This window comes from Amblyomma maculatum, chromosome 10 (assembly GCF_055883805.1).
Source record: "Amblyomma maculatum isolate TAMU_Amacu chromosome 10, ASM5588380v1, whole genome shotgun sequence".
Lineage (NCBI taxonomy): Eukaryota > Metazoa > Arthropoda > Arachnida > Ixodida > Ixodidae > Amblyomma > Amblyomma maculatum.
Window position 1 is genome coordinate 148,916,031 of NC_139353.1, and position 24,289 is coordinate 148,940,319.

The 24,289-nt window shown below is 44.8% G+C and overlaps 1 protein-coding gene across 5 annotated transcripts in view; it reads left to right on the forward strand.

The window, feature by feature from the left end:
• Nucleotides 1-24,289, forward strand: part of Klc (kinesin light chain) — a 129,352-nt gene that overhangs the window by 90,364 nt on the left and 14,699 nt on the right. For 2 of the 5 annotated variants that reach the window (XM_084580537.1, XM_084580540.1), the window contains exons 6-7: nucleotides 113-221; nucleotides 5,729-5,881. In XM_084580537.1, coding sequence (XP_084436663.1) covers nucleotides 113-221; nucleotides 5,729-5,881 — 262 coding nt within the window. Of the gene's footprint in view, nucleotides 1-112; nucleotides 222-5,728; nucleotides 5,882-6,510; nucleotides 8,828-15,806; nucleotides 17,967-20,663; nucleotides 20,718-24,289 lie in introns of those variants that run through there. The other 3 variants (XM_084580536.1, XM_084580538.1, XM_084580539.1) reach the window with 3 other exon arrangements.

Sequence of the window (24,289 nt, forward strand, 5' to 3'; positions counted from 1 at the left end):
CCTGGAACTTCTCAAAATATTATGTAATCACTGTGTGAAACATAGCAGTGAAGGGCACAGGAAAGTTTTGCATACAGAAGTGATCTTGAATACCTATGAATACCTCTTCCAGCCCAACGGTGGCAACTACTCTGAAGAACCTGGGCGCCCTCTACCGACGGCAGGGCAAGTACGAAGCGGCCGAGACACTGGAAGACTGTGCCCTCAGGGCGCGCAAGGAGGTGCGTTGCATTTCCCCCTCCTCTCAGTTGGGTGATGTTCATGTTACGCCCTGTTTGCAGGTTCTCATACGGGAGTCTGCGAAGTAATTTTTGGGGCTGCACAAAAGGCACGCCCGCAGAAAAAAAAAAAGAAAAGAAAAAAAAAAGGCATGTTTTGTAGGCCAGTTCACCTTTTTACTCATTCCCAGCTCAAAGGCCTGTTGCTGGAACTGTGGCAGCCAGGGCGCTTGGGTTGGTGTCAGTCACTGCTTTTCATTCCCACACCTTCCTGAATTAAGCGTCTTCAGTTCGTCACATTCGCAGATCTAATATTCCGATCTCTTTATTGGTATTGGTCGTTGTGCCGTGCAGTCTCACCCGGCTGATCTAAGTGGCGAAGCGCAAGCTGCATGTGTTTCCAAGTAGCGTCTAAGCCGCTCAACCTCGTAGCTTTCGTCGTAGTAGAATGTTGAGAATTGGTTGGAGTAGTTCTACTGGGTGGCCGTCTTCAGTGCCTGGATCATCGACACCAAGTTGTGCCATTTTACTTTGCGCTAGAAGATTCTGCAAGGACATGGTTTGATAACCACGATTCCGTCCTCTGAAATATGGCACACATTAAATGCTGAATTCTTTCATGCTTTTTCACCGGCACATTTTGCAGTGAAAAAGAGCTGCTTCTATAGAATGAAGTATAGCACTCCAATAAAAGCTTCACGATGTGTGTCAAAGCAGTGAAGTGTCTGTTTTGACTGATGGGTCTGACCATGTCAGAAGACAATTAACACTCCTTTTGATGAAGGGTGTTAGGAAGCAGTTGTTTGTTTCTGTTGTTCAAAGTCCGCAAGCAACAGTAGCTTAGTTTATTAGTGAAGCAACCACAATTGTAAAGTCTGTCGACGTGCGCACATGCCGGTAGCAGCACACGGCTGTGCCTATTATTGCCACCAGTGCAGGTCAAACGACAGCACCTTCCACAGAAAGACCGTGCTAGTGTGGAATTAGGTCGCAAAATATGTGCCGACCCCAGCACAGCCCCAGGGCACCACATTTTTTGGCCTCATCCATGAAATGCAGCAAGCAGTGTGCACGTTGGCACCCATTACAGCCACTCCGCCACCCCAGATTGAGTCGCACTGTTGCTAGCCATTACATACTGCCGAACACCACCACCCTACAAGCTGCGCGCATGGGCCACTTGCGCGTCTTGTCCATCTTTCAAAAGACTGATCAATGGAGGACCACTGTTGGCTGCACTTGAGAATCTGGGTACACCTACTATCGCTCATCACCATCAATGCCCATCATCCACTGCCTGGACAGAGGCCACGGGAGATGACAGAAAACGTGTCACGTGCTGGCCCATGCCCAAGCTGCTTCTCCTGATTGCTGTCACCCTGCCGGTACAGCTTTCCTGGGCAACAGGAGACCCAGGCAGCATGAACCATTGGTCCAATGTTGGATTATGTTGGCAATATACGTCCCGCGCATCATGGAGGTTTCCGATTGTTTACAGATTCTGGACGCCAGGGACATCTGAGAGGTATCAAGGGTAATTCTAGTAACTTGTAGTGGCAATATTGAATCGCAACATGGATTGCACCAGGTTTCATGCATCAATGGTTTAGGAACTCTTTGTGCGCATCTATGTTTACACATATGAAGCACGAGCTGTGAAGCATTGCTAGTGTGTGCATGCTAATCATCCTAGATTGTGCACAGCTGGCTCTTTAAGTTCTCAGTTGTAGAACATCTTTCAGTTCGTGCGCTTGCCAAGTGGCATGGTGCAGCTCTCTGTTTGTGCAAATAATGCTGTTTCTAACAGGCATCAAAATAGAACTTTGCCACACATACTTTTGCGATGGTTGCGTGCTAACTCTGTCTCCCAACTGCGACTTTTACTTAGGTTCACCTTAATTAACCCTCCCTTTTGTAGCTAAATTGGACGCTTTTGGCTGAAAAATTATTTGACAGTTGTGATATTTCATTTGCCGGGACTCATTTTGTAACTAACAGCTCTTGAAGCTTGCTGGACGCACGTTTGCATCCCTTCCAAGTTAAGTAATGAGGGGAGTTTGTGCAGCCAGCATTTCGTTAATGACGAGTAAAATGACCCGAAGAACCCAGCATACCTACTCGCAATATTGCAACAGCTTACAGATTTTCTACTGGAGGAACATCTAAGAAGTAGCAAGTGTAACTTTATTTTTGGTGGTTTTCCAGCTCTTTTTTCAACCTAGGTAGTGCAGGTTAGGCAATTGCATGGTACAAAATTTTCAGACGAAGCGTTTCACCTGTTACAGATGAGACAAAAATGCTGTGATGCTAGCCATGCAAGAAAAAAATGCATTTGAAATGCAAACTTTAACAGAAAAGCTGAAGAGGTCAAACAGTCACTGAATGCATTACAGCTGTCTTCTTGTTTCATACCAAGCGTGACTTCCGACATGTACAAGCTATGCGAATAGACATCATGAAAAATTTGGGCTAGCCAGTATTGGGCGATAGGACATGAAAATGTAAGAGGGCACCTCTGAGCAGCCGGGGTTGCCGCACTCGCTTCTTAAGCTTACATTCAAGACCAGTAATAAATAATGTCACAAACATTGTGTGCAATTTTCATCTGCCGTGGTGACGGTCCAATAATGCGGAGCTCTCCACTACAGTATCTAATAAAGCTCGAGAGGGGGACAGCATGCGGGGAGGCAGTCGCACCAAAAACTAGCGCTACACAAAATAGTCGTGGTTTGAGCTACAAACGATGGGCTCTCGCTATTTCAATGATACGTTACAATCGTGTCAAATTTAGTAAAGACGGTGCCAGTTATTTCGTATTAGTCGAGCACGTTTTTCTGTAGATAAGTGTGCCTCCAAACCACATGTTCCACTCACCTCTCTCCGGCCGCTTGATTGGGCACACGAAACAGCACCATGTTGAATTCCAGGAAAGCTCGACTTATCAGGTTTTTCTTCAAACACAGTGCAAGGCTGGATATTGATTATAAACCATAAAACGAGGGTTAATGCTCATGATAAGCTTTATGGCGTAGCTGGTCTTGGTGGCGATTGTCTGCGGCAAGCATTCCGCCTGAACGCGGGTCGGGTCGGTCCCACTTCGGATGAAATTCCGACTATGACTTTGGACAGAAGTCCACTTTGGAGCAATTCAATTTATTTTTGGATGCTGTCGGCGTTGAAATAATCACCACGCACCTGCACAAACAGCAGATTACGTGTGTGAACTTCTGTCACACTTGCGGCAGCAATGGGACAGCCGGGGACTGTGCCTCGCCGTTGCTTCCTGCATCCACTGGTAGGCGGCTTTCAATGGCATCCTTAGAGGTGGTGCACGGGGCTTATACCAAGCCTGTGTAGGGCTGGCCGTTGCCAACATACTCCTAATACAGTCAAACCGTGATATAACAAACACGCATATAACAAATTATTGAATATATCGAACTCTTCCGAAATATTTTTGTCAAACACATGTATTTTTAATTTCGCATAGCGAACACGGTTCGCCATAAAACTGATATTACGAACTTCGCGACGCCAAGCACTACCTCACTTTAATAGCAGGAGGCAGGCTTCGTTGCACTACAAGTGTGTTGTGCGGCGCAGCAAACATTCAGGACTACCTCGCAGGCGCTGACAGCACCACAGATGCCACGACGGCATTGAGAGTTGACAGCCAAAGAAATCCATGGTCTCAGAGATTACCTCCACGCGCTCAAACACGCGCGCGGAGGTGATCTCGGAGGCTATGAGAAATCGTTCGCATCTCACAATCACTGACAGCGGCGGCGGCGGCGTGATCGAATGTTGCTTTTGCCTTTTTGGTTTTTGCGTCTTGCGCATTTTAGTGTTAGCAGCGGCGTTGCGGGGTGGCCGTCATAGCGTTTGATGGAGGCTGCGTCGGTCATCGTGTGGAGTGTGGTGCGCAGGTGTGCATAGTGCTATGATGGCGGTGAACGTGAAAAAAAGAGCAGCACTGACGTTAACGACCAAGCTCGAGATAAAATCAGGGCCTTCAAGGCAGTTTACAAGAGGAGACTGATTGACACTCTTCTCGTGAAGCTTCGTATAAAGCAGAACTTGGAAGATCGACTTGCTGGGAGCAGCGCGGGACAGCGTCAAAGGCGAAATGTTGCCAACTGCTTTCGGCACGCAGGTTTTGTTCCAGCAGAGGCCCTTGCACCAAGTGACGATGGGGACGATCCCGACGAAGCAGAAGCAGAGCTCTGCAAGCTCGATGAGGCCTGGAAAGATTTTTCGCGTTTTGTTGGCGACATGTCCGCAACAATGACTGTAGAGGATTTAGTAGGCGACGACAATATTGCGGCAACCACGGCTGTACTGACGGATGCCGAAATCGCTATGGAAGTTTCTGAACATTCCGCACAGACGAAGCTCAGGCTGACCCTGCAGACGATGAGAACATTCCGACTTCACAAGCGCTTGCTGCATTGGATTTACTGCGCCGCCACTGCAGTGCTATTGAGAGTAGTGGGTTTGCCGTTTTTGTGTGTTTGCAAACTGTGGAACAGAGCGTGATACGGAACGCGATCAACACAAGAAAGCAGGCTGCGATGACGCAGTTCTTTGCACGTAAATAAATGGACGTGACCCAAGTAGGCACCCTCCGAGTTGCTGTGCCTTCTCTGATTGAATTTTGCTGCTCTTGCATGTATTTTCTACGAAATTTTATATTACAAATTATGGATAGAGTGAACTATTTTTCGATTTTTTAACTGTTCATTATAACGAGGTTTCACTGTATTGGGCTGATTATTATAGCTGCCTGGCCAAAGTCCCAAAGTCTCCATAGGAGGAACTAGATGCAGGAGCCTCAGGGTGTGTAGCTGCTAAAGGACAAAAGTCCAAGATCCTCCAAAACTGCAAAGCACTTCTTCATCGTTGCTGTGCAACACAGAGCTCTATGCAATGTAGAAACCAGCAACTGGTGGAGCACTCTTATATTCAGGCTTGCATAGTTTATTTAAGACCAAGCACACCCGAAGTCTGCCTGCCACAGTGGCTAGGATGCTTGACTGCTAGGCTGGGAGACTTGGTTTCGACCGCGGCCGCATTTTATGGTGAAGAAATACAAAGTGCCCTTGTTCTGTGCGATGTGAGGGCACGTTAAAGAACCCCAGGGGGTTGGCATCCCTCTAAAGCCAAAGTCACTTTGGGATGTTAAACTCTGTGCACAAACTGACAACAAAACAATTTGACATTGGAGACTTGCACTAAATCACCCATATTATGTTTGAACTTGCTCATAGTTAGTCATGTCAGCATACTTTAAATACTCTTGCAGTGTTTCATGTTCTTAATCTTGCTTGGCATTAGGCTAGCATCAAGTTAAAGACTTCTTCTTTAAGGATATCTGAAAACCATATTTTGCTCTGCCTGAAATTCTTTATGAACGTATGTGTTCTATCAATGCTGTCACTAGAAAATGTTTTCTTTTTTGGTTCATCTAAACTATAAATGTTCATTGACCGTCTCATATTTTCTTGGCGCAGGCCCTGGACCAGCGGCACGGCCGCTCGATGCCCTATCTGGACTTCTCGACGCACAAGGACAAGAGGCCGAGTAGCAGCGGCAAGTCAAGCTCACGGCGGGGTTCGCGTGAGTCCCTCGACAGCATGAACTACGATGGGCAGCCACAGGATGAGGTGAGGAGGACCACTCGGGCACGGTCACTGACCGGTAGCTGCGCTTCCTTCTTGCACCCTGTTTGGAGTGCAAAAATTTTATTGTGGCGTCGTGGGCTTTTGCGTACACTCTACCAAAACCTCTCTTACGACAGAAGCCTAGTAATGTAGGGGGAACCAGTCGGAAAGGACAAGCACAAAAGAAGAAACGTACACCACGACGACTGGTGTACGTGTCTTCTCTTGTGCTTGTCCTTTCTGACTGGTTTCCCCCATTGCAATGTACCCACTGGCCCAGATTTCCACTATTCTGCAAAGCCTGGTAATCTATGGTACTAAGGATTGTGACGAATTGGCGGTTAACGGTCTGTTTTGGTTTGGTCGTGTTTTTCCAAGTTTTATGGCATTGGCTCAGCATTGCTGATGTGCACAGCCACCCATTCTAAGAGCCAGAGCAGGATTGCCGTCGGATAAATTACTCTTGAATACATTATTGCCTATTCATAAGCACATGCTATCATAATCCCATTGTGGGCAGCATTCACTGAAGTCTCGGTGCAAGTCTAGGTGACCAATAACTGCTGTCAGAGCAGTGGGGTTTTTCTGCCGGCTGAGACACTGACTGGCGAGCGCCATGTTCTCTCCTTTAGCGGTGGCAGCAGCAGCACCAACCAGCAGCCGTTTGCATGTGGGGCACCCCAACACGCCGTGTGTGGCCTCGGCGCCGTTCCAAGCTCTGGCCTCGGTGGCAGAGCCCTTCGGGACTCTTCTCCTTCTGAGCCTCCTCCAGTTCCCTTGCTCTCTCTCTCTCTCTCTCTCTCACGCACACACTGTCTGTCGGTCCTGCCCACCTCAGCAGGCAACACTGGCTTCACTGAACACCGCAGTTGATTGGGCGTGCTGCTCGTGGAGACTCTGTACTTACCATTTGTGGCACTGGACACTTGGCGACGCAACTTAATCCATGTGATTACTGTTCACTAGTGGGTAATTTTGTTTCAAATGTAAATTTGAGAGGTAGTTGACGGTTATAATAGCAGTGCAGGGTCCGTATTACAAGTTTGCATCATTATCAAAAGCGTTGCTATCTACCCAACCTCCAATCATGTGATTGATGGAAATGCCAGAACTGGAAGCAGCTGCAACTTCTAGTTCTGCCATTTCCACCAATCAGGTGACTTGAGGTCAGGGAGATGTCGACACTTTCAATAACAATGTAACCTTAGAATACAGACCAAGGATCGCAAATGTGAACACTAGTTACTAATGCGAGCATAAAAGCCTACTCTAAGGACATCATGTTTTTTCACATCAAATGTTACTGTCGCAAGTGTCAAAAAGGGCACCCCCGCCAGTCGTCCGTTGTTAGCAGCTGCTAGTGAAAGTTGGGTCGGTTTTAAAAAAAAAAAAGAAAATCAAAAGGCAAGCATTGTAATGGCTCGCTCCCTGATTCAAACTGATTCAAACCGTTTCAGAAGGCCCCGTAACGAATGTTGCAATGCTAAATGTCAGCCGTAATATGCTTCTCTTGAATAACGCTTACTCGCGCTGAAATTTAGCTCATAGCATACAACCGTCTATCCTTTTTAATATCGATTTGGATGATGTCCTTGTCTGATTCGATCAGAATTCATTCAAAATCCGTGTCGTGCAGCATTGGCGACCCATAAGATGCCTTCCATACTGGTAATAAAAACGATAGACGGTTGTATGCTATCTGTGTGCTGAATTTTTGTGCGAATAAGTGCGCGATTTAACCGAGAAAAGCGTGTTATGGTTCGCGTTTAGTGTTGCCGCAGTCGGTATAAACGCACAGGTCAGTGCATAGCACTGCATACAACTGCTCATTTGTTTAGCCTTCTGTATTATGTAGCTGGAGTGTCAAGAAGTATCCGTGACTGCAAGTTCGGTTCATTGAGGCCATCCACCATTGTGGGACGCTATAATGGGCGAGGCCAGCATTGCGAGCTGGTGGCAGTTTCCTCTAGAGCACACTGCCACTCCATGGTGCATTTACAGCCTCAAATCACTCTGGTGTTCAGTGAGTCCTGTAGAGCTGCAAAGTGAGGCAGCCTTTGAGGCACAACCGCCAGATGTGAGGTTCGTTTGATAATTTTAACAATGGTAACATAACTGTGATAGAAGAGGTCCAAAGTTCCTATAAGCAAGTATTGCTTTTTACGTTGCAAGCTTTTTTTTTTTTTTGTAGTCCAGAGCTTTCTGTGATCCGTTGTGATGTGAGGGCAGTTATTGTTTTAGGTATGGCAGGGCGCGTGTTTTATTGATGTCTTTTTCCAGCTTTGCACTTTGAGATTAAGCCTTTGCAAGTAAGCTGTGACAGGGTCTGAGTTTTGTTCGGTTATTTATCTGCGCTGACAGGGCTTTTGCTCTACATTTTGCCAAGTTTATACAAGTTTTTTTTTTTTAGAATTTAAGTACCAGGTTTAATGCTCATGTATATGCATGGCATCACGCTACTGCCAATTTTTAACTTTTTGCTTTTACATTAACTACACCCTACTTAGTGTTAACTTTAAGGATGTGGAGACGTGAAAACTTTCTATGGAGCCGGATGCAATCTATAGGGGTCTGTGTTGATTTTTGGGGTTTTCTTCTCCTTTTCTTGCATTTCTGGTTTTGAGCAAACGGTAAGCTAGCTTCATAGGTGCAAGGCTTTGTACTGGTGTACATTTTCTATGCAATTTTAAAAGGTTGCCAGGGTGTGTATGCAGCTATTTTTTGTTTTTCTCCTGCTGAGTGTACTCTTCTTATTTTTAGTGGAACTTGAAAATCTTTAGCACTGTTCATTTTGTTCGAGGAGTTTTGTTGTGTTTTGTTTGTTTTTTTACCGCACTGAGGCATCTACCTGTGCACCCACTATTAAGTGCCACGAATGCCTTTCTCCGGCAGCTGAGGTCGTGTCGTGTGGAACATGTTAAGCGGTTGCAATAAAGTGTTTTATGTTTCGCTAAGTTGCTGCTTCATCTGGCTGGGGGTTTCTCACTTCCCTCCAGCTGGGAGTTCCATGAGCACCCTTAGGACGCGGCTCGAGTGCACTTTCTTTTCCCTTCTCTATCCCGCTTTCTTTCGTTCTCTTCTTCGGCACTGCTGGCTCGTTGCACATAATGCCTAGTGGTTAACGAGGGAAAGTGCACCGTATGTGTTGTGGCGAAAGGTGATCAAAGAAGCATGAGCGCCTTGTCTGGTGCAAGGAAAAGTGGAAAGCTTTGACACCCCGGATGTAGTGAACTGCTGCTGAGTGATGTGAAAGCACGATGCTAAGTAAGTTTGCCTTTTGCCCCGTGTCAGCTTTGCACCCCTTATCTACTGTAATACCCCATTATACCACGCAAATATTCCGGGGTTTTAAGTAAATTTCAAGTGCGGTAATAATGCAGGATCAGAAATTGTATTCGGACATCCGGAACACGTTTTGTTTGCTCCTGGGACTAGAAAGCATGTATAACTAGGCCACTTCAGATTAAGATGTTGGGCTGGAGACTCCTTTCCAGAGTGATTCACTCCATCATGGACTACAACCGCTTTACCCCCACGCAGCCTAGAGCTCGTCTTGTCGTTTCACTCATCTTATTTCATTTCACTTTATGACAGTGAGTTTTGGGAGTTGTTGATTGCTCAGAATCGTTGATTAAAATCTGCCTTCTGTCTCAAATAACTGGTGCCGGAAAAGAGCAGGTGTCCACTACGACTTAATGTTTACACAGCTTGACATTGCATGGGCTTTAAAAAGCCCACTCAAGAAATATTTCTTGTTCACCAAAAACTACACTTCGGAGTGTGAAGCATAGGTGAGCTCAGCACACAGGAGTTGCCCTCGTCGTTATGAGCCGCAGTTTAACTCTCAGTTTATTAATGTGTGGGCCAAAACATTTATGGGGTTGAAATGTCTTCACAGATCTCCAGCTCTGTCACCGTTGAAACTGACATATTTTTTTGAACACTTTATCTAAGCCATGTTATCACATACCTGCCAGTTAATGTATATACTTCGTTCACCGTGCAAGATCAGAGCATTGATTGATTATCACTTCCTAACGACTGCACTTACCGCACTTCTGTCCAGGTTCAGCCGGTAATCTATAATTCTGTAGTTCTTAATTCTGTGGATTTCATCAAGTGCCCAAACTTGGGTTGGGGGTTCAGTCTGCTGCTGTAAAATTCCCAGTGGTGTATGCGTCTTCTGCTGCCACATGAACGCCAGCAGAACAACCAGAAGCCACGGAGTGGAATATTTCTTTACTCCAGGTCAACTCTCTGGAGCTTTGCGGCCTAGGCTGGGCAGGAAAGGGGAAGGAAGTGGGCCTTTTTCCCCATGCAATAAGTAGAGTGCCTGTGCCTCAGTAGCCCTGGAGACCCATTCCTCTAAGTTGCTCTCTTCACCCTTCCACAAGTTGAACCAAAACAAAGGGCGCTTTCTTTCCTTATCATGCCTAGCCTTCACTGCACAACCATACATATTTGACTGGGAGTATAAGATCAAAATTATCATGCAGTTCTCCCCATCGGGTTGCTAAACCATGAGAACAGTGCCCATGACCAGCAGGTCTATGTTGCCAAAGCAGTCAAAACAGTGGTCTTTAACACTTCTCGCAGGCATTTGGACACTTCTCTCACAGATGGCAAGAATAGTTCTAACATTTTAGCTGTATCCTTTCTTCGTCCAGTTTTAGCTTTATTCTTATAACTTCAGCCACTGGTATTTTATTTTTCTGTTGCCTGGTGTCCGAGAGAGTTGTCACCAGGAACTAGCGCAGGTTTGCAGAAAATAATGCGGACATTCTTTTTAGCAGTGATGATACGACTAATCATAGCAATGAAAACTCATGTTTAGACAAATTATCTTATAAAATATGTGACAGCAATGATGTAAGCCACCAAAAATCAGCCCACAGCATTCAGTGCATGACACTAAAGCAAGGGTTCCCAAATGCGTCTCCACTAGGGGGGGATCTGCCATTCTGTCTCAGATAACTGGTGCTGGGGAAGAGGTTCCTTGTGCATGTAGGTGGCATCAGCACATTGTGCTTGTAGCAAGGACTCTAATATTTCATAGTAGTCAAGCTGCTTGTCTTCAGTCCTGTCCCTTCTTATGTAATGTTTGTGTGAAAGAGATCATATTAGTGTAAAGTTCCTCGAAGGAGTTTGGGGTGGAGGCAGTTGTAGTAGTATGGTCTGTCTCAAAACAAAGTGAGCAAACTGAAAGCTCATGCTTGAGCATGCGTGGATTGATTTAGGTAGTCAATGGCCCTTGAAGCATCTTAAGGAACTCTGGAGCTCCATAGAACTGCTGTTGTAGAACATAGCCTAGCAATATTTCTCGCTGGTCAAGTTGAAATTCATGGCTTGTATTAAGAACAAATTGGGCGAACACGGAATGCGTACAAAAGAGACAAGGAGCACAACCCAACAACTTTTGTCGGATTGCGTTCATCCAGTCAAATTCTGACTGGTAATGGAATTGTGCTTATCCTATCAACCTCATCTTTATGTGAAATTCATGATTGGGCTATTCGTTATTAATGTAGAAAAGCAGCATAGCATCCACCAAACCTGCGAATATTGCTTTGGGGGTGTAAGTGAACACTCCTGTTCATCTTTGAGAATCTTTTCCTTGTTAGATCAAAAGTGGCATTGATTATATACCCTTCTTCCAGACTGGGAAATTAGATCTGCACGGAAGTGTGCTCCAGGCCTTTCCTGGCACGGGAATCTTTTCAGACCCCGCAATTGCTTTGTTTGGGGCAAACTGACTAGTCTCTGTAATGTGGATTAGAGAGGGAGAGCCTGGGGAGGAGTTGGCGGCGTGTATTGATAGATTACCACGTTCCTGCAACTATGACACCCACTCTCAATCAAAACTAGGCCACGAAATGAAATGCAGGTGTCACAGCGCCGACATTTGAGCAAGTAAACTGCAGTGACGTCGAGGCAGTTAATTTCACGTGCATTCGCGAGTCTGGGCTGCACTGCATTTCGCTTCCGAACAGCGGCTGCAGATTCTATTTTGATCCTCATTGCACTACTTTTAATCGAGTGTTGCAAAATAGTAAAAATGATCAGCATTTAAATTAGATAATCTCACTGTAGATGTCTTTTTTCTGTTGAACAAACATGAACACAGTGAGTAAGAGCCTCTACTGAGAGCGAAATTTGGATACAGTTTTTCTCGGTATCCATGCGGGCTGTGCTTTCACAGCTAGCAATAACACGCTGCATTCCTTTTGCCCTGAAGTAAAATATTTTGGGGGGATGTGGTGCGACAGGGTGCAGCAATAACGCACAAAACAGACCTAACTATACCTGTGGTCGGCTAGTTCTGTAAGCCAAGGCTAGGCAGGCGAGGGAAGGGTGCCTTTGTCCCTGTGTCAGTTTTTGCACAAGGCATTTGGCTAGCAAATGCGAGGGTTATGTCACTTCCCTGTTCAATTCAAAGTGTCATTCCTTTGTTGAGCACAACAAGAGGCGGAATCTTTTGCGTGAACTTGTTGGCCTCGTCAAAGTTGTCTTCAAAATCATGTTCTTTTATCAGAGGGAGACTTGGGCGGGGGTGCTGCAACTTTGATTGCAAGGCTGCAGAAAAGTGTCCATGAGGATAGAGTTCGTACTGTAGAACCTTGAAGTGGTAAAGTGAAACCACAGTCTCTGTTCACTTTTCATAGGTGACTGTACGTTTTTCTTAATTCATAGTAAAGCCGTCTTCAGTAAAGAAACGGTTAGAGTAAAAAGTGTTTGGTCGTAGTGACGTACTTCCCGCGGAACTTTGAGGATCACGAGGTGAACGCTCAGAGGCAAATGGATCCCGAAAATGACAGAACAGCACCCTTTGAGACAGCAGCTGTGGAGTAAAACACGAGGTGTGTGGGAAAAAAAAAAGAGGAGCTGGCTGTATACGTGGAAAGAATGTGGTGCAGTCATTTGCAAAAGGAGGGAGAGTAAACGTGCAACGAAATGCAAGGAAGCAAAAGAGCACAAAACATTGGCCCAATATTGAAGTGTGTCGGCTGTTTACTGGTCCTATGCAGAGCCAGGCATTGCCAACACAGTCCCAATGTTGGGCCAGTGTTTTGGTGACGTTCACCGCACTAAGCAGTGTGGAGCACAACGCAGAGCTGGCAAGAAATGGAGATGCACTGCTTGGCAGACACTGTAATCGAGATTGCGTTACATTCAGCATCCGGTACTTGCACAAGACATGAACAACATCGAGAGTGTGACAAGGAAAATGAAAAAAGTTACCTAAAAATGACGATAATAAAAGGAGGGAAGGCATTTCTGTGTGTTTCTTCTGAAGTAACACTTTGTGTTTAGCAAGTAAATAGCTGCATAATTACCAGGCAGCACCTTTGCATCACCAGCAGTTGATATAGGTGGTAGAGATGTTTGACAGTCTGAGTGATTTTACTAGAGAGGATATTTGCTGTGTTCGCATTTAGTGAAAAGAGATAGCGCAGGGACTCTGGTCAGGTCCTAATCCTGTCAGTTTTTCTCGCAGCTCTAGTGTCACGCGAAGTTGTGACGTGACACAAGGCCTAATAAGGCAGTTACTTGAAGGAAGCAGCACACATGCTTGTAGCAAGGGTACGGGTGTTTCATAGAAGTCCCCTCAAAACATGCTTTGAGAATTAAATGTGGCCACATCAATACCAGGTATTGGTTGCTGCTGTTTTGAAGCAAATGACAGTGCAAGCATCTAGGTTACAGATGAGAATCCGATGTCAAAGCACACAGTTTACTTGCAAAATCGCTCGGCAAGAGCGACGGCCACATTTCGTTTTATGCCTCCTCTGGCCTATAAATACTCCGTTTCTGGTGATAGTGGTTTCTCTGTCACAAAGAAGCCGTAATCTATCGATACAAGCCAACTTCAACTCATCCGTAATGCCGCCTAAAGCATTCCGTTGTCCAGTGCTTACACTGTGGTTTGTTACAACTTGCAGTTCTCCTGTAGCTGTGCTGAGTTTGGGGAGTGCGTCCTTGTAATTTGCAGTAATGTTGATGGCAAGGCATCATACAAAATGGCTCGTTTTATATTGCCACCCTGTAGCCTTTATTTTCTTCCCAAGTCACCCTGCTGTTGCAGTGCGGTAACTCTCCCATCCTGCACTAGAACCAGAAACCTTATTTAGTTGGCCACAGTTTAAGTGCTTCCATTTGTCACTTTCTAAGAACGCTTTCCAATCATTCCAGCCTGCAAGCTGCATTTGCTAGGTTGGCTAAAAAGAGTCATCCGCACTTGTGTCCTTGCAGTCTGCAACTCAGGAACAGTACAATGCTGCTGTTAAATAGTACTCACTTAATTTGAATGGCTTGATATAGCTTGCATAGTCAAACTGATGTTTTGCTCTCGTCTGCGTCACGTGTATTACAAAAAAAGGCTTGAGCCAATTTCTGGCTACCTTTGAGCTCCGACTGGCATGGGCTGGCTCAGTTGGTGATAGGACAATGTTTGCCTCAGGTGGTATCATTTGCTGCTTGGGGAAAAATGTGGCTGTGCTTTGCTTGAACCTTGGTTTTCATTCCGACCAGCAACGGGGTTGCCCTCGCATACACTGCAGACTTTTCATGCCTTTAGGCAACAGTTTTGAGTTTTGGCTGTGTTAAAGAAGAAAAAAAAAGAAAAGCTTTGTGGGTGGAACATTTTTGTTGGTGGTCTCCCTATCAGACGAGGGCCTCTTCTGGTAATCGGGCCTGTGGGATGAGAACCAATAAGGCCTCATTTATTCATTTATATTTTTTGCACCTCAAATGCCCCTCCTGAGGGGCAGGGGTGCTTGCCACCAACTCAGGGTAGTATTTGCTCAGCTTACCTGCTTCGGCATTCACTGGCGGCGCTGGATTCGGGGGATTGTGTGTCAAATGCAACAGTATCTCTTCCCTCACTGCATCGCACTGATTTCCTTTTTTTTTTACCATTATTATTACTGCCTACTTTCTTGTTTGGTGTTTGTGTGCGTTTTCTTGTGTCGTTTTCTTTGTTTTTGTTCCATTTTCTTTGAGTTGTTGTTCTCTCCTTATCATTTGTTTTCCTGTCCTCTCTCTCTCTCTCTCTCTCTCTCTTTCCCTCTTATTCATTTTTTTCTCTCCCGTCCACTGCTCTTTCTCCTCTCACCCCTCCACACGTTTTGTTGCTTGTTTCGCATACAAACTTGATGCAAATCGCTTCCATCCTTTCTCTTTTTTTTTGTTTCTCTCCTTCCCTTCCCTCTCATCCCTTCCCCCTCCACTATCGTTGCACCTTGTGAACACATTTCATTTGCCTCCTGCTAACCTCGTGCCGTTCACTCCCTCACCCAAATCATTAAACATCCCTTCTTCCCAAATCGTGCTGTGTGCCCTGGAAACTGTATCAAATTTTTATTTTCATTTCATACTTAAAACAATATTTGCCTACATTACAATCTACCAACAAATCTTGTTCATTTGGCTGCCTTGTTTTTTAAAACGTGGCCTCTTGCCTCTAAAAAAAAACTGCTTAATGCTCTTGGTCTTTTGCCTCTTGCATTACATCATGATGTCCTATAAAATTCGATGCCATGTGCTCTGACTTGCGAAAAATTTCGCTCTCGATTCAATCTCTTCGTATGACCATTTTTGGTGCACACCTTTCGTATCTGCGGCCCACAAAAACATTGGCTTTCACCACTGAAAATATAATGTTGCTGTTGTTGTTGTTTTTTTTTAATTTTTGTGGCTATCTAAAAACCTGCGGGGTGCACCGTTTTGGAATTTTCATTGCTTGTGATCATCCAAAAACGGCTTACTGAAATGAATGTGCATTCGCTCAATGTTAAAAAAAAAAACACGTCGTGGCTCTTTATGCGTTCAATAAACATTCTGTATTTCTAACTCTGCTTTGACCCTTGTGGTAAACTTTGGCTGCTGCAACGCTTGCACCTGACAACCCACATTTTGGCGCAAACAAAAGCCGGCTCAGCAACCTCCTGCCAATGCTTCGACTCCACTCTCGCCGTCCTCAGCTTCGAATGCACAGCGCACCGATCAGCCACCGCAGGGGATAAAGACGAAACTCTTCAGCGCCCTCGGTTTCCATTCCCTCTCGCCGTCGTCGTCTTCCTCCTAATTCTCGTTGGAACTGCGCCGGCGTTTCCCGATACATTTTTTTTTTTTTTTTTTTTGTATTTGCGAGTGGAGCCGCCTTTCAGAGACGGACGTGAGGTGTGCAGACTGTATGTAAGCTGTTGTCGTCTTGGACCTTCTTTTCATGCAACCCAGAACACCTTTTGATTGGCAACATTGGCCAGTGCGTGTACCGTTCATTCCTTTGGAAGTAGGCCGTGCGGGTAGGCGCTAATCTTTCCGCATGCTGCAGCCTTTATGTAATTGCACACCGAGGTCCAGAAGGCATGGGCTTGGAGCGCTTATGTTTTATACGAGACGTTTCGGTGAGGAAAAAAAAGACAGAAGAAAATATTCGACTCCTCACTTGTGTAGTGGACCACGCATAGGTCATTGTTGTGCACGTGTAAGGTTCCAGGTGTCTTTGGGCTTTGCCATGCATCTTTCTTAGATGAAGAGCTACAGCGTATACTATGCTCACTGTCGCAAAGTCCACTGAAAGCATGTCTGTTGCAAAACACATTGTCTATTTTCTTTCTTTTTCTTCGTTTTACACTTTTGCATGCTCCTAGTAAAGGTCCAATATCTGGGGCGGTATTCTGTAACAATTCATTTTCCGAATTCATTTTTCAATGTTGATGATTTACAATGCTTGGTCGGTAAAGTCAGGAGGACATTAGTTTAAGCTTCCCTCAGTAAAGAGGCTAAAGAATGAGTTTTAAACCGAATCGTCGCAGAATGCGGCTCTTGGCATTGTTTTTCTACTGTTGTTCTTGGTTGCGGATTTAATGCAAAGGAAATTAGGTTTAGTGTTTCACTGCTGTGTCTCTTCCCTTCCAGAGAGATTCATGTAGGCGTCCTCTTCTTGTACCCGTCTTCCGATTTGAATGCGTCAAGTTGAAGTCTTGAGTGCCGTGCTCTCTCAAACGTGTGGTACTTTGCATGGATGCGCGCCTCTTGTTCTTCTTGTTATCTTGCATGGATTACTTGCGTAGTTTTAACTCCCAGCAGTGTGCTTTAGAAGTGGGAACATTTGGCACTTGAGCTACGTGCAGGGCAGTTTGCGCATCGATTGTTGGATCTAACACGTGCATTTCTAAGCTTCTGAAGTGAAAGTAGATACACGATTTCAAATTCAGCAGAAACCAATTTGGAGGCTTCTGTAGTTTTAGCTTTTAAAGTGGAATTATATGTGAGGATGCTCATTTTCTGCGCCGTTTTATGGGACTTTTAATGGATGTAAAGTGTTTTAGATGCCAGACGTGTTTTAAATTCTTTGGAGGTTTCAGGTTTTTCCATAAATATAGCAGCGGGTAAGAAAAGTGAATAACCCAGTGCGTCAATTCAAGACTGTTCAGCTCTCAGTGTCAGCCGCATATCTTCAAAGCACCTGGTTCTGCAATGAGAGTCTCATTACCACTTCCAGTGGTCTAGTGGGAACACACTCATTTGATGAGCTCTGCCAGTTTCCTTTATGGGCTCGTGTAATGCAGTGGACCCTTTGTCACTTGTGTGGCACTCGTATGAGGACTCTGAAACAGAGGTCTTGGGAACAAAAGTGGGTAGGATACGCGGCTCACCCGTGTCATTGGTGTTTGCTTTGAGCACCTCAGAGCAGTTCTTCATGAGCAGAGGCGGAGGAACACGTTTCTTCAGAGCAACAGTGAACTGTGATACTTATAATTTGTTGCAACTTGTACAGGCAGGTTGTATCTGGCGTCATTTACTCCTGAACCATTTCTAATACGTGTTCCGGCAGCATTTTTGATGAAGCTTTTCATTGCTGTAATCACTGCTAGGAGGCTCTGCTTAGAGGTGTAACTGCATGGTGATATAGTTGTTCTATTTTCTGATGTTAACAGTGTGCACTAGTAACTTGGCATGGTGCCTCCTGTAGTGGTCAATTGAAGCATGCATTTTATATGCCCTGAGCATAGAGGCACTTGCATGTAATTTCATTTTGTCTTGTTAGGGCTTGGTAGGTAACCGCGTCACCAGGAGATGAAGGGGGGGGGAAGGGGGGGGGGGGGGGGGCATATGGCTAGGTACTTTGCTGAAGAGGCCAGCACTTTCCGACTGCTCTTTTCCACTCACAGCCAAGGTCAGATGTCATTGCCAGCACCGTCGCTGATGCTGCTTCTGAGTTTATTTATTTTGCACGGTTTCATAACTAGGGCCCCCGTACCCACACATACTGATTTGTCCAAAGGGAGAAAGCTAATATAGCTCGCTGGCCAACCCTGTCTCATGGTCATGTGCGAGGAAGAATATTCCCTTAAGAGAGTATTTTCAGGTACTGTATTTTGCCGAAGCTTCGACTATTGTGTCAAGTTTAGGTTGTCTTTCTGAGTGTTATTTCTACTCCCAAATGAGAGTAAGCCTATCCATTATCCAGGTGATGCATTTACTCCTCAAAAGGAGTAAGCATGCCCCCACAGAAAACAATGCATCCTTTGTGGTGTCTTTAGTGCCCGCTGTGTGATAACTTGTGTGTCACAGTGTAAAGGATGAGAGATTAGTTGATTCCACCGCTCAAGCTTCTAGGCTCAAGGCCTATCTAGGTGCTTGGCAATATTTGTTTTTTTATATATATATCTTGTTTTTTGTTTTTTTTTCATGGCCTTTGCGGACTTTTTTTAAATCTGGGCCTATTTGTGGAGCTGATGTGAATTATGTTTGCGGGTGCTTCTATGCATTTTGTTATTGAAGTAATAAACATAGCACCGCCTTCTCTCATTGTGTGGACCTCTCTCTGTTTCATATAGATTGTTGTTCTCTGCTAAATGACCTCTCATATTGAAGCTTTATGTGTGGTTTAATTGAAGTTGTTCATTTCGTTTGCTAGTGTAAAACAGCCTCTTTTTAGCTCTCTTTTTATGTCTGCACCTTGTGCCATAGTTCTGGCTCAGCAAAGAGAAAGTGCAATCTAACGTTCACAAACCTCTGTCGGAGGGCCTCTGCTTGGTGAAGTTGCTGCAGCTAAAATTTTGCAACAATATTGTACTTGCTATAGCCAGGACAACTGACAACCTTGACAATGGGGTAACTTTACAGTCATTGTCAGCATTGTCGTAGTAAGGGTTTATCTACTCCTTTATTACTTGAGGGACCAATTGAAGTTGGCTTATATTGATAGATTACCATATTCTTATCACAAAGCGGCTCCTTTCACAGATGAGCTTCTTTTAGTCAGAAAGGGAAAGAAAGGAAATTCAATGATCAACCACCACCTGTCATTTTTGCTAGCAAATTGCAATGCATCAAGACGTTTTCTCAAGCCTTGGATTACAGAGGCTACGATACGGTCCCTTTCTTACGTGACATTGCAGGTTTGAATCTAGGATCTTAAATTTTGCTCAGCAGTAAGTGCATTTCTTCTGAACAAATATAAACATAGGTTACCCGGCGTTTGAAACTGAATGGAGTTGTCCACAAGGTTCACTTAAGCTCTCACTTCTGTCATATTTTTTTAACCTATTGAGCCTTTATTGTAACCGTTCAAGCTGTGTAGTACTGCATCTATTCCTATGTTATTGAGTGATAAACTCTAGCTGCAGTTTGACTTTCACCAAGCATGATATATCTGTGGAGCCTCGCCACACTGTACAATGTCTGTGCATGTCGACCATTTCCGCCGGCACTCTTTGTCCAGTGTGATATCACGCCTGGTGCCAGGTTGCACACACCAGATCCCAAAAGTGAAAGTGGCATCTAAACAGTCAAGTAGGGGTGTGTCAAGAAGGAAATAAGGGAGTAATCATCCATTGGCATTCACCCATGGTTGATCGCTCGCCTTGCTTACTCCCCTGAGGTGGGGTAGATTTCAGACCTACTCCGTCTTGGCAGATTCCCCCTGAACACTTAAAATTGTGCTGCATCTGTGGGTGGAACTCATGTGACAGTAGTCATAGTGTCCTTTTTTCCACCCAGATATCACTGCACTGAATAGCTGCTGTTAGCAGCTTCTGTGCTTGCCTATTAATCTATTGCATATTTAACATATTTCACCGTGTCATGCGTCAGCATTAGCCACAAGGAAGGTGACCAGCTAAATGAATAATAAAACATGAATGATTTCTATAAAATGTGGCCAAGTTCTTCGATTTCTACCGGCCCGTTTTAAAGCATCTGTGAATTCATGGGGTCAAGATCTAGCCCTGAGCAAGAGCAGTTTCAGGAACATGCTGTGTAATGTATTTGGATTGAAACTATGTATGACTGAGTTTGCAGAGAATCTTCATGTGCGAGGTTGGAGCATTAATTTTCTTGGTCATGATTACATCTTTTTCTCTTCACTGTACCGTGGTATTGGTTGCAAAGGTAGCCAGATTCTCAAAGCTTTCATCAACATAATGTGAACACCTCTTGGTCTTGGTCTTGGTAATTTCCTCCGTTCATATTCTTTGTAGATGGATATTCATCCACAAATTTATGAAATCGCAGCCTTCAATGGGGATTACCTGAAAACATTGAGCAAAAGGTTATACCTACCAAATTAATTTCAAAATGTTAGCATGAATCATACCAGGTTATTACACATATTTTATTTGTGCACAACAGGATTCAATGTTGAGACTTCTTCGCTGTCTCCTATGAGCGGGGTAGAGGCGTTCCCACTGCCTTGGGAATGCACACCGTGTTTGTAGTGCCATCTGTGAAGTTGTACCTAGACTCAAGCGTGGTGATCTCTGCACGTGGGTTTCAGATGCGAAGTGTAATGCTAGGATCGTACGACGAACTGATGGTTGCCGAGAAATTTGTGAGTACCCACACATACATTTCCACACCAGGTAATGCTGGAATGTTAGGGCCCATGGGCATCAGCCTTTCAGTGGGCTCTTCTCTTTCTCTTTCTCTCACCACATTTCTCATCACTTCTGCACCCATCGTGCACATGTGGGCACGCAGGGCTTCCACAGTTTGCACACTGGGAACAAGTGCAGTTGGCCAAGGGGCTTCTTTCTGTTTACGTGGTGCATCTTTAGAGAAGGCAAAGACTACTTTTGAACTGGCAGTGTTCTTCAGTTGCACTTAAATAAAAGTGTGGTTCATGTCACATGGATCATGATCTGCATTTTTTCTTCTTTAAGACTTTAGAATCTGTACTTACCTAGTTTGTCAAATAAAAATACAAGGTGGCTGCTCTTTGTTATCCAGGACGCAATAGTCAATTTGACCATCTGACTTTTAACTGTGTCACCATTGAAAGGACAGTATAAGTACCTTTGGGAACAGCATCTGGACTCTTTATTCTGTCTTTTCTCAGAAGATGGGGAAACTGGTCAGCTAGTTCGAGCCAGCCTCACTTTCCATTGCTAAATTTGCAGTTATAATCTGAGCTCTTAAATAGGGTGGGACTTTAGCCGAGCACTTCAGCGTCAGGCAGCTGTGAAAAAGCCCTCCCTGCCCGCATCCAAGGCTGCTGCAGGGTTTTCCCTGCTAACCACGCAGCCGAATCATTTTTATGCATCTGCGTGCGCTCACAGACGACGCACTCACCAGCTCACTCGCTCACACGCTTGTCATTTCTGTGCACATTTTTGTTTCAAGTGCGTGCATGTACGTTTCCTGGGAGTTATCGGTTGGCTGGCCTCTTTGCATTCCCTCCGTCCCATTGACATGGCTAGCTTTTTCCAAATAGTGTTCACGGTAGACAAGCGAAAAAAAGGTGAACATAAAGATAAGACGACAACACCACACTTGTCTTCTCTTCCGTGTCCATCTTTTTTGCGCTCAACTGCCATCAATACCTACCAACTAGACCAGCTTCTCACGTTAACTCCAACTGAAGTTAGCTAGAAACACAGACACCATGTGGCAACTTGTTTAACAGCATTGTAATTATGCACACTATTCCTCCTTAAAGGTATGCACAAACGGTCTTCTAGTTTTGAGCATAACTGGTATTTTTGCTTTTACGTTTTGCTGTTTACTTGTTGTTGTAAAGATGTGAGATGAGGTTAAATGTGGCAAAGGAAGCAACAGTGCCTATTTGTTTATTAGCATGTCTGCCACAGATAAGTTCTGCTCTGAGATTATAATTCTGCTTAATGCTTAATTTCACAGAAGTGTCACCAGAGTGGGAACAACACAGACGGGCGCTCGAGACAAGACAGTACACTTCTTTTTCTATTAGCTTGACTTCCGAAGGCAGCATAGGGAGGAACATTTTAAGTCCATCAAAAAATTCAAATGGTAGAGAGCATTAGTGTAATCAGACGGTGTGAAAATTAAGATGGCAGAATAAAATGGTGGGGCTTTAAGCATGGCATGATCCTAGTTGTGCAAGTGAACGCGGTTTGACACTTTGAATTGGGGGCACTCTAGCTTCACTTTAAGAGTAGACGAGGTAGCACCTTTAATGCCACCTTTTCATTCCACGATTAGTTTCTGGGGAGATGGCGCAGTATGTCTCACTTTTCACTGGACGCCTATCCTTAATTAAGCCAAGGTCATTCGGTCCCAGCGAGACGAAATTTGAAGTTGCGCCCCAAGCAGTAGAGTTTATGCCTTAAAGCTCACAGAAAAGCCTAACTTGCTGAACAATTCTTTTTTTGTCAGGTAGGGCACCTATGAAAACTTCATCCCTAGCAATTTATCTCTACCGTATTACTATGCCGGAGTACCCAGGTTCGTACCTGACCACCGCCGGCTGCATTTCGATAAAGGCGAAAGTTAGAGGCATCCATGTGCTGTGCAATGTCAGTATACGTAAAGAGCCCCAGGTGATCGAAATTTCCGCAGCCCTCCAGTACAGCGTCTCTCATAGCCTGAGTCACTCTGGGACCTCATAAACCAAACCAAGCCAACCATTTTATCTCCATAACTTCATGACTATGGACACAAGACGAAGCATGGCCAGAAATACAGCCATGCATTATTTGAGCTATCGAAGCTGATAAGACACTGTTCAACTTGGCCAGCATACTTATTTCTGTTTTTTCAGCTTATCACTTTGCGTGCCACTCGTAAATTAGCTCTGTGAGAAATGTACTGTGTGACGTGCATGAAGTGTTCGTCACAAATCACATGTCCTGCTTACTCTTCTCTAGCCACTTTGGCACTGAATTTGTCATCAACCTTTGTTTATAGAGTGATATTACAGAGACAAAGTTAATTCCGCTGCCATCTTCACCTGTAGTGTAGAATCAGTATGTGCGGCCTTATTTTTGAATGCGTACAGTGAGCTCACGAAATAAAATTTAAAGCAATCCACCATTAATGCAGGTAGATCTTTTTTGTGTGTGTGCCAAAATCATGTTTGATTTAAGTTTTGATAGCAACTGCAGGGCTCAAAATTGCACTTGATTTGAACTTGAAAAACACTTGAAACTAGCACAGATATGTTCAGTTATCGTAGTATCCGGGGCTTTGAAAACTTAAGGTACAGAAGAGCACTGTTCATGATACAGTTCATTTTCAACACCTTGCATACAAGATACATGGAAACCTCTTTCCTTGCACTGTTTGTATATTTAGCTTGCGTGGCTTAATGTCTGCAGGTGCTTTTTTGTTTGCATATTTTGTTTCTGCTATGTTTTTTGGAATGATGTGCTGGCTTGTTGAGCTTCTGGCATCTGTGTTCAGTGACTGGAACTGGCTGTAAAACTTGCTGCGTTGACTGTATCCTGTGGGGTTGATCTCAAACATTGGAGGCCGCGTGTGTGTGTGGCATTTGTTACTTTAGTTTCATTCATATTTGTTCAGCTACTTTGTGAATCTTTGGTCAAGGAAATGAAGTGGCGAACCAACTCGTTGCGCCTCTAATTCCACTGAGCCCGTCTTAGTTCTAACTGTAGCTTTCCCAGTTTCACTTAGGGGATCCACTGCTAAGCATGAAAGCCACACAGTGTGTACAGCAGAGAAAGCTCTTGTGACTTGAAGCAGTGTGCACGAACACTTGAGTCGTGCAAGAATGTATGAATTTCAGTGTAGTTTTCCGCCCTCCTTAAAGGGTCCCTGAAATGGCACTCTCTCCCATATTCTAGTGGAAGAAATCCATAGACATGGTCTTTTTGACTATTCGAGCCAAATTTAAAAGCTCTACGTGGAGCCGATCGCAAATAATTTTTTCAAATGTTGTCCTGGGGATCGCTCGCAACCGATTAGGGCGATAGATTCCCCTGCGCAAACCTCCCATGTGACGTCATCGGGGCCTGCCCCCAAGTGACGCGGGCGGAACGGAGTCTGGTGGGGTGCCAGCGTGGCTTATTTTTTTTTCATTTTTTCTTCCACTAAGAGGGAGAAGTATTTTCGCTTTTAGTGACGCTAGCTTAAAAATTGTTGCATTGAGGAGACGACTAATGGGATACCTATTACTCGCGTGAGTCT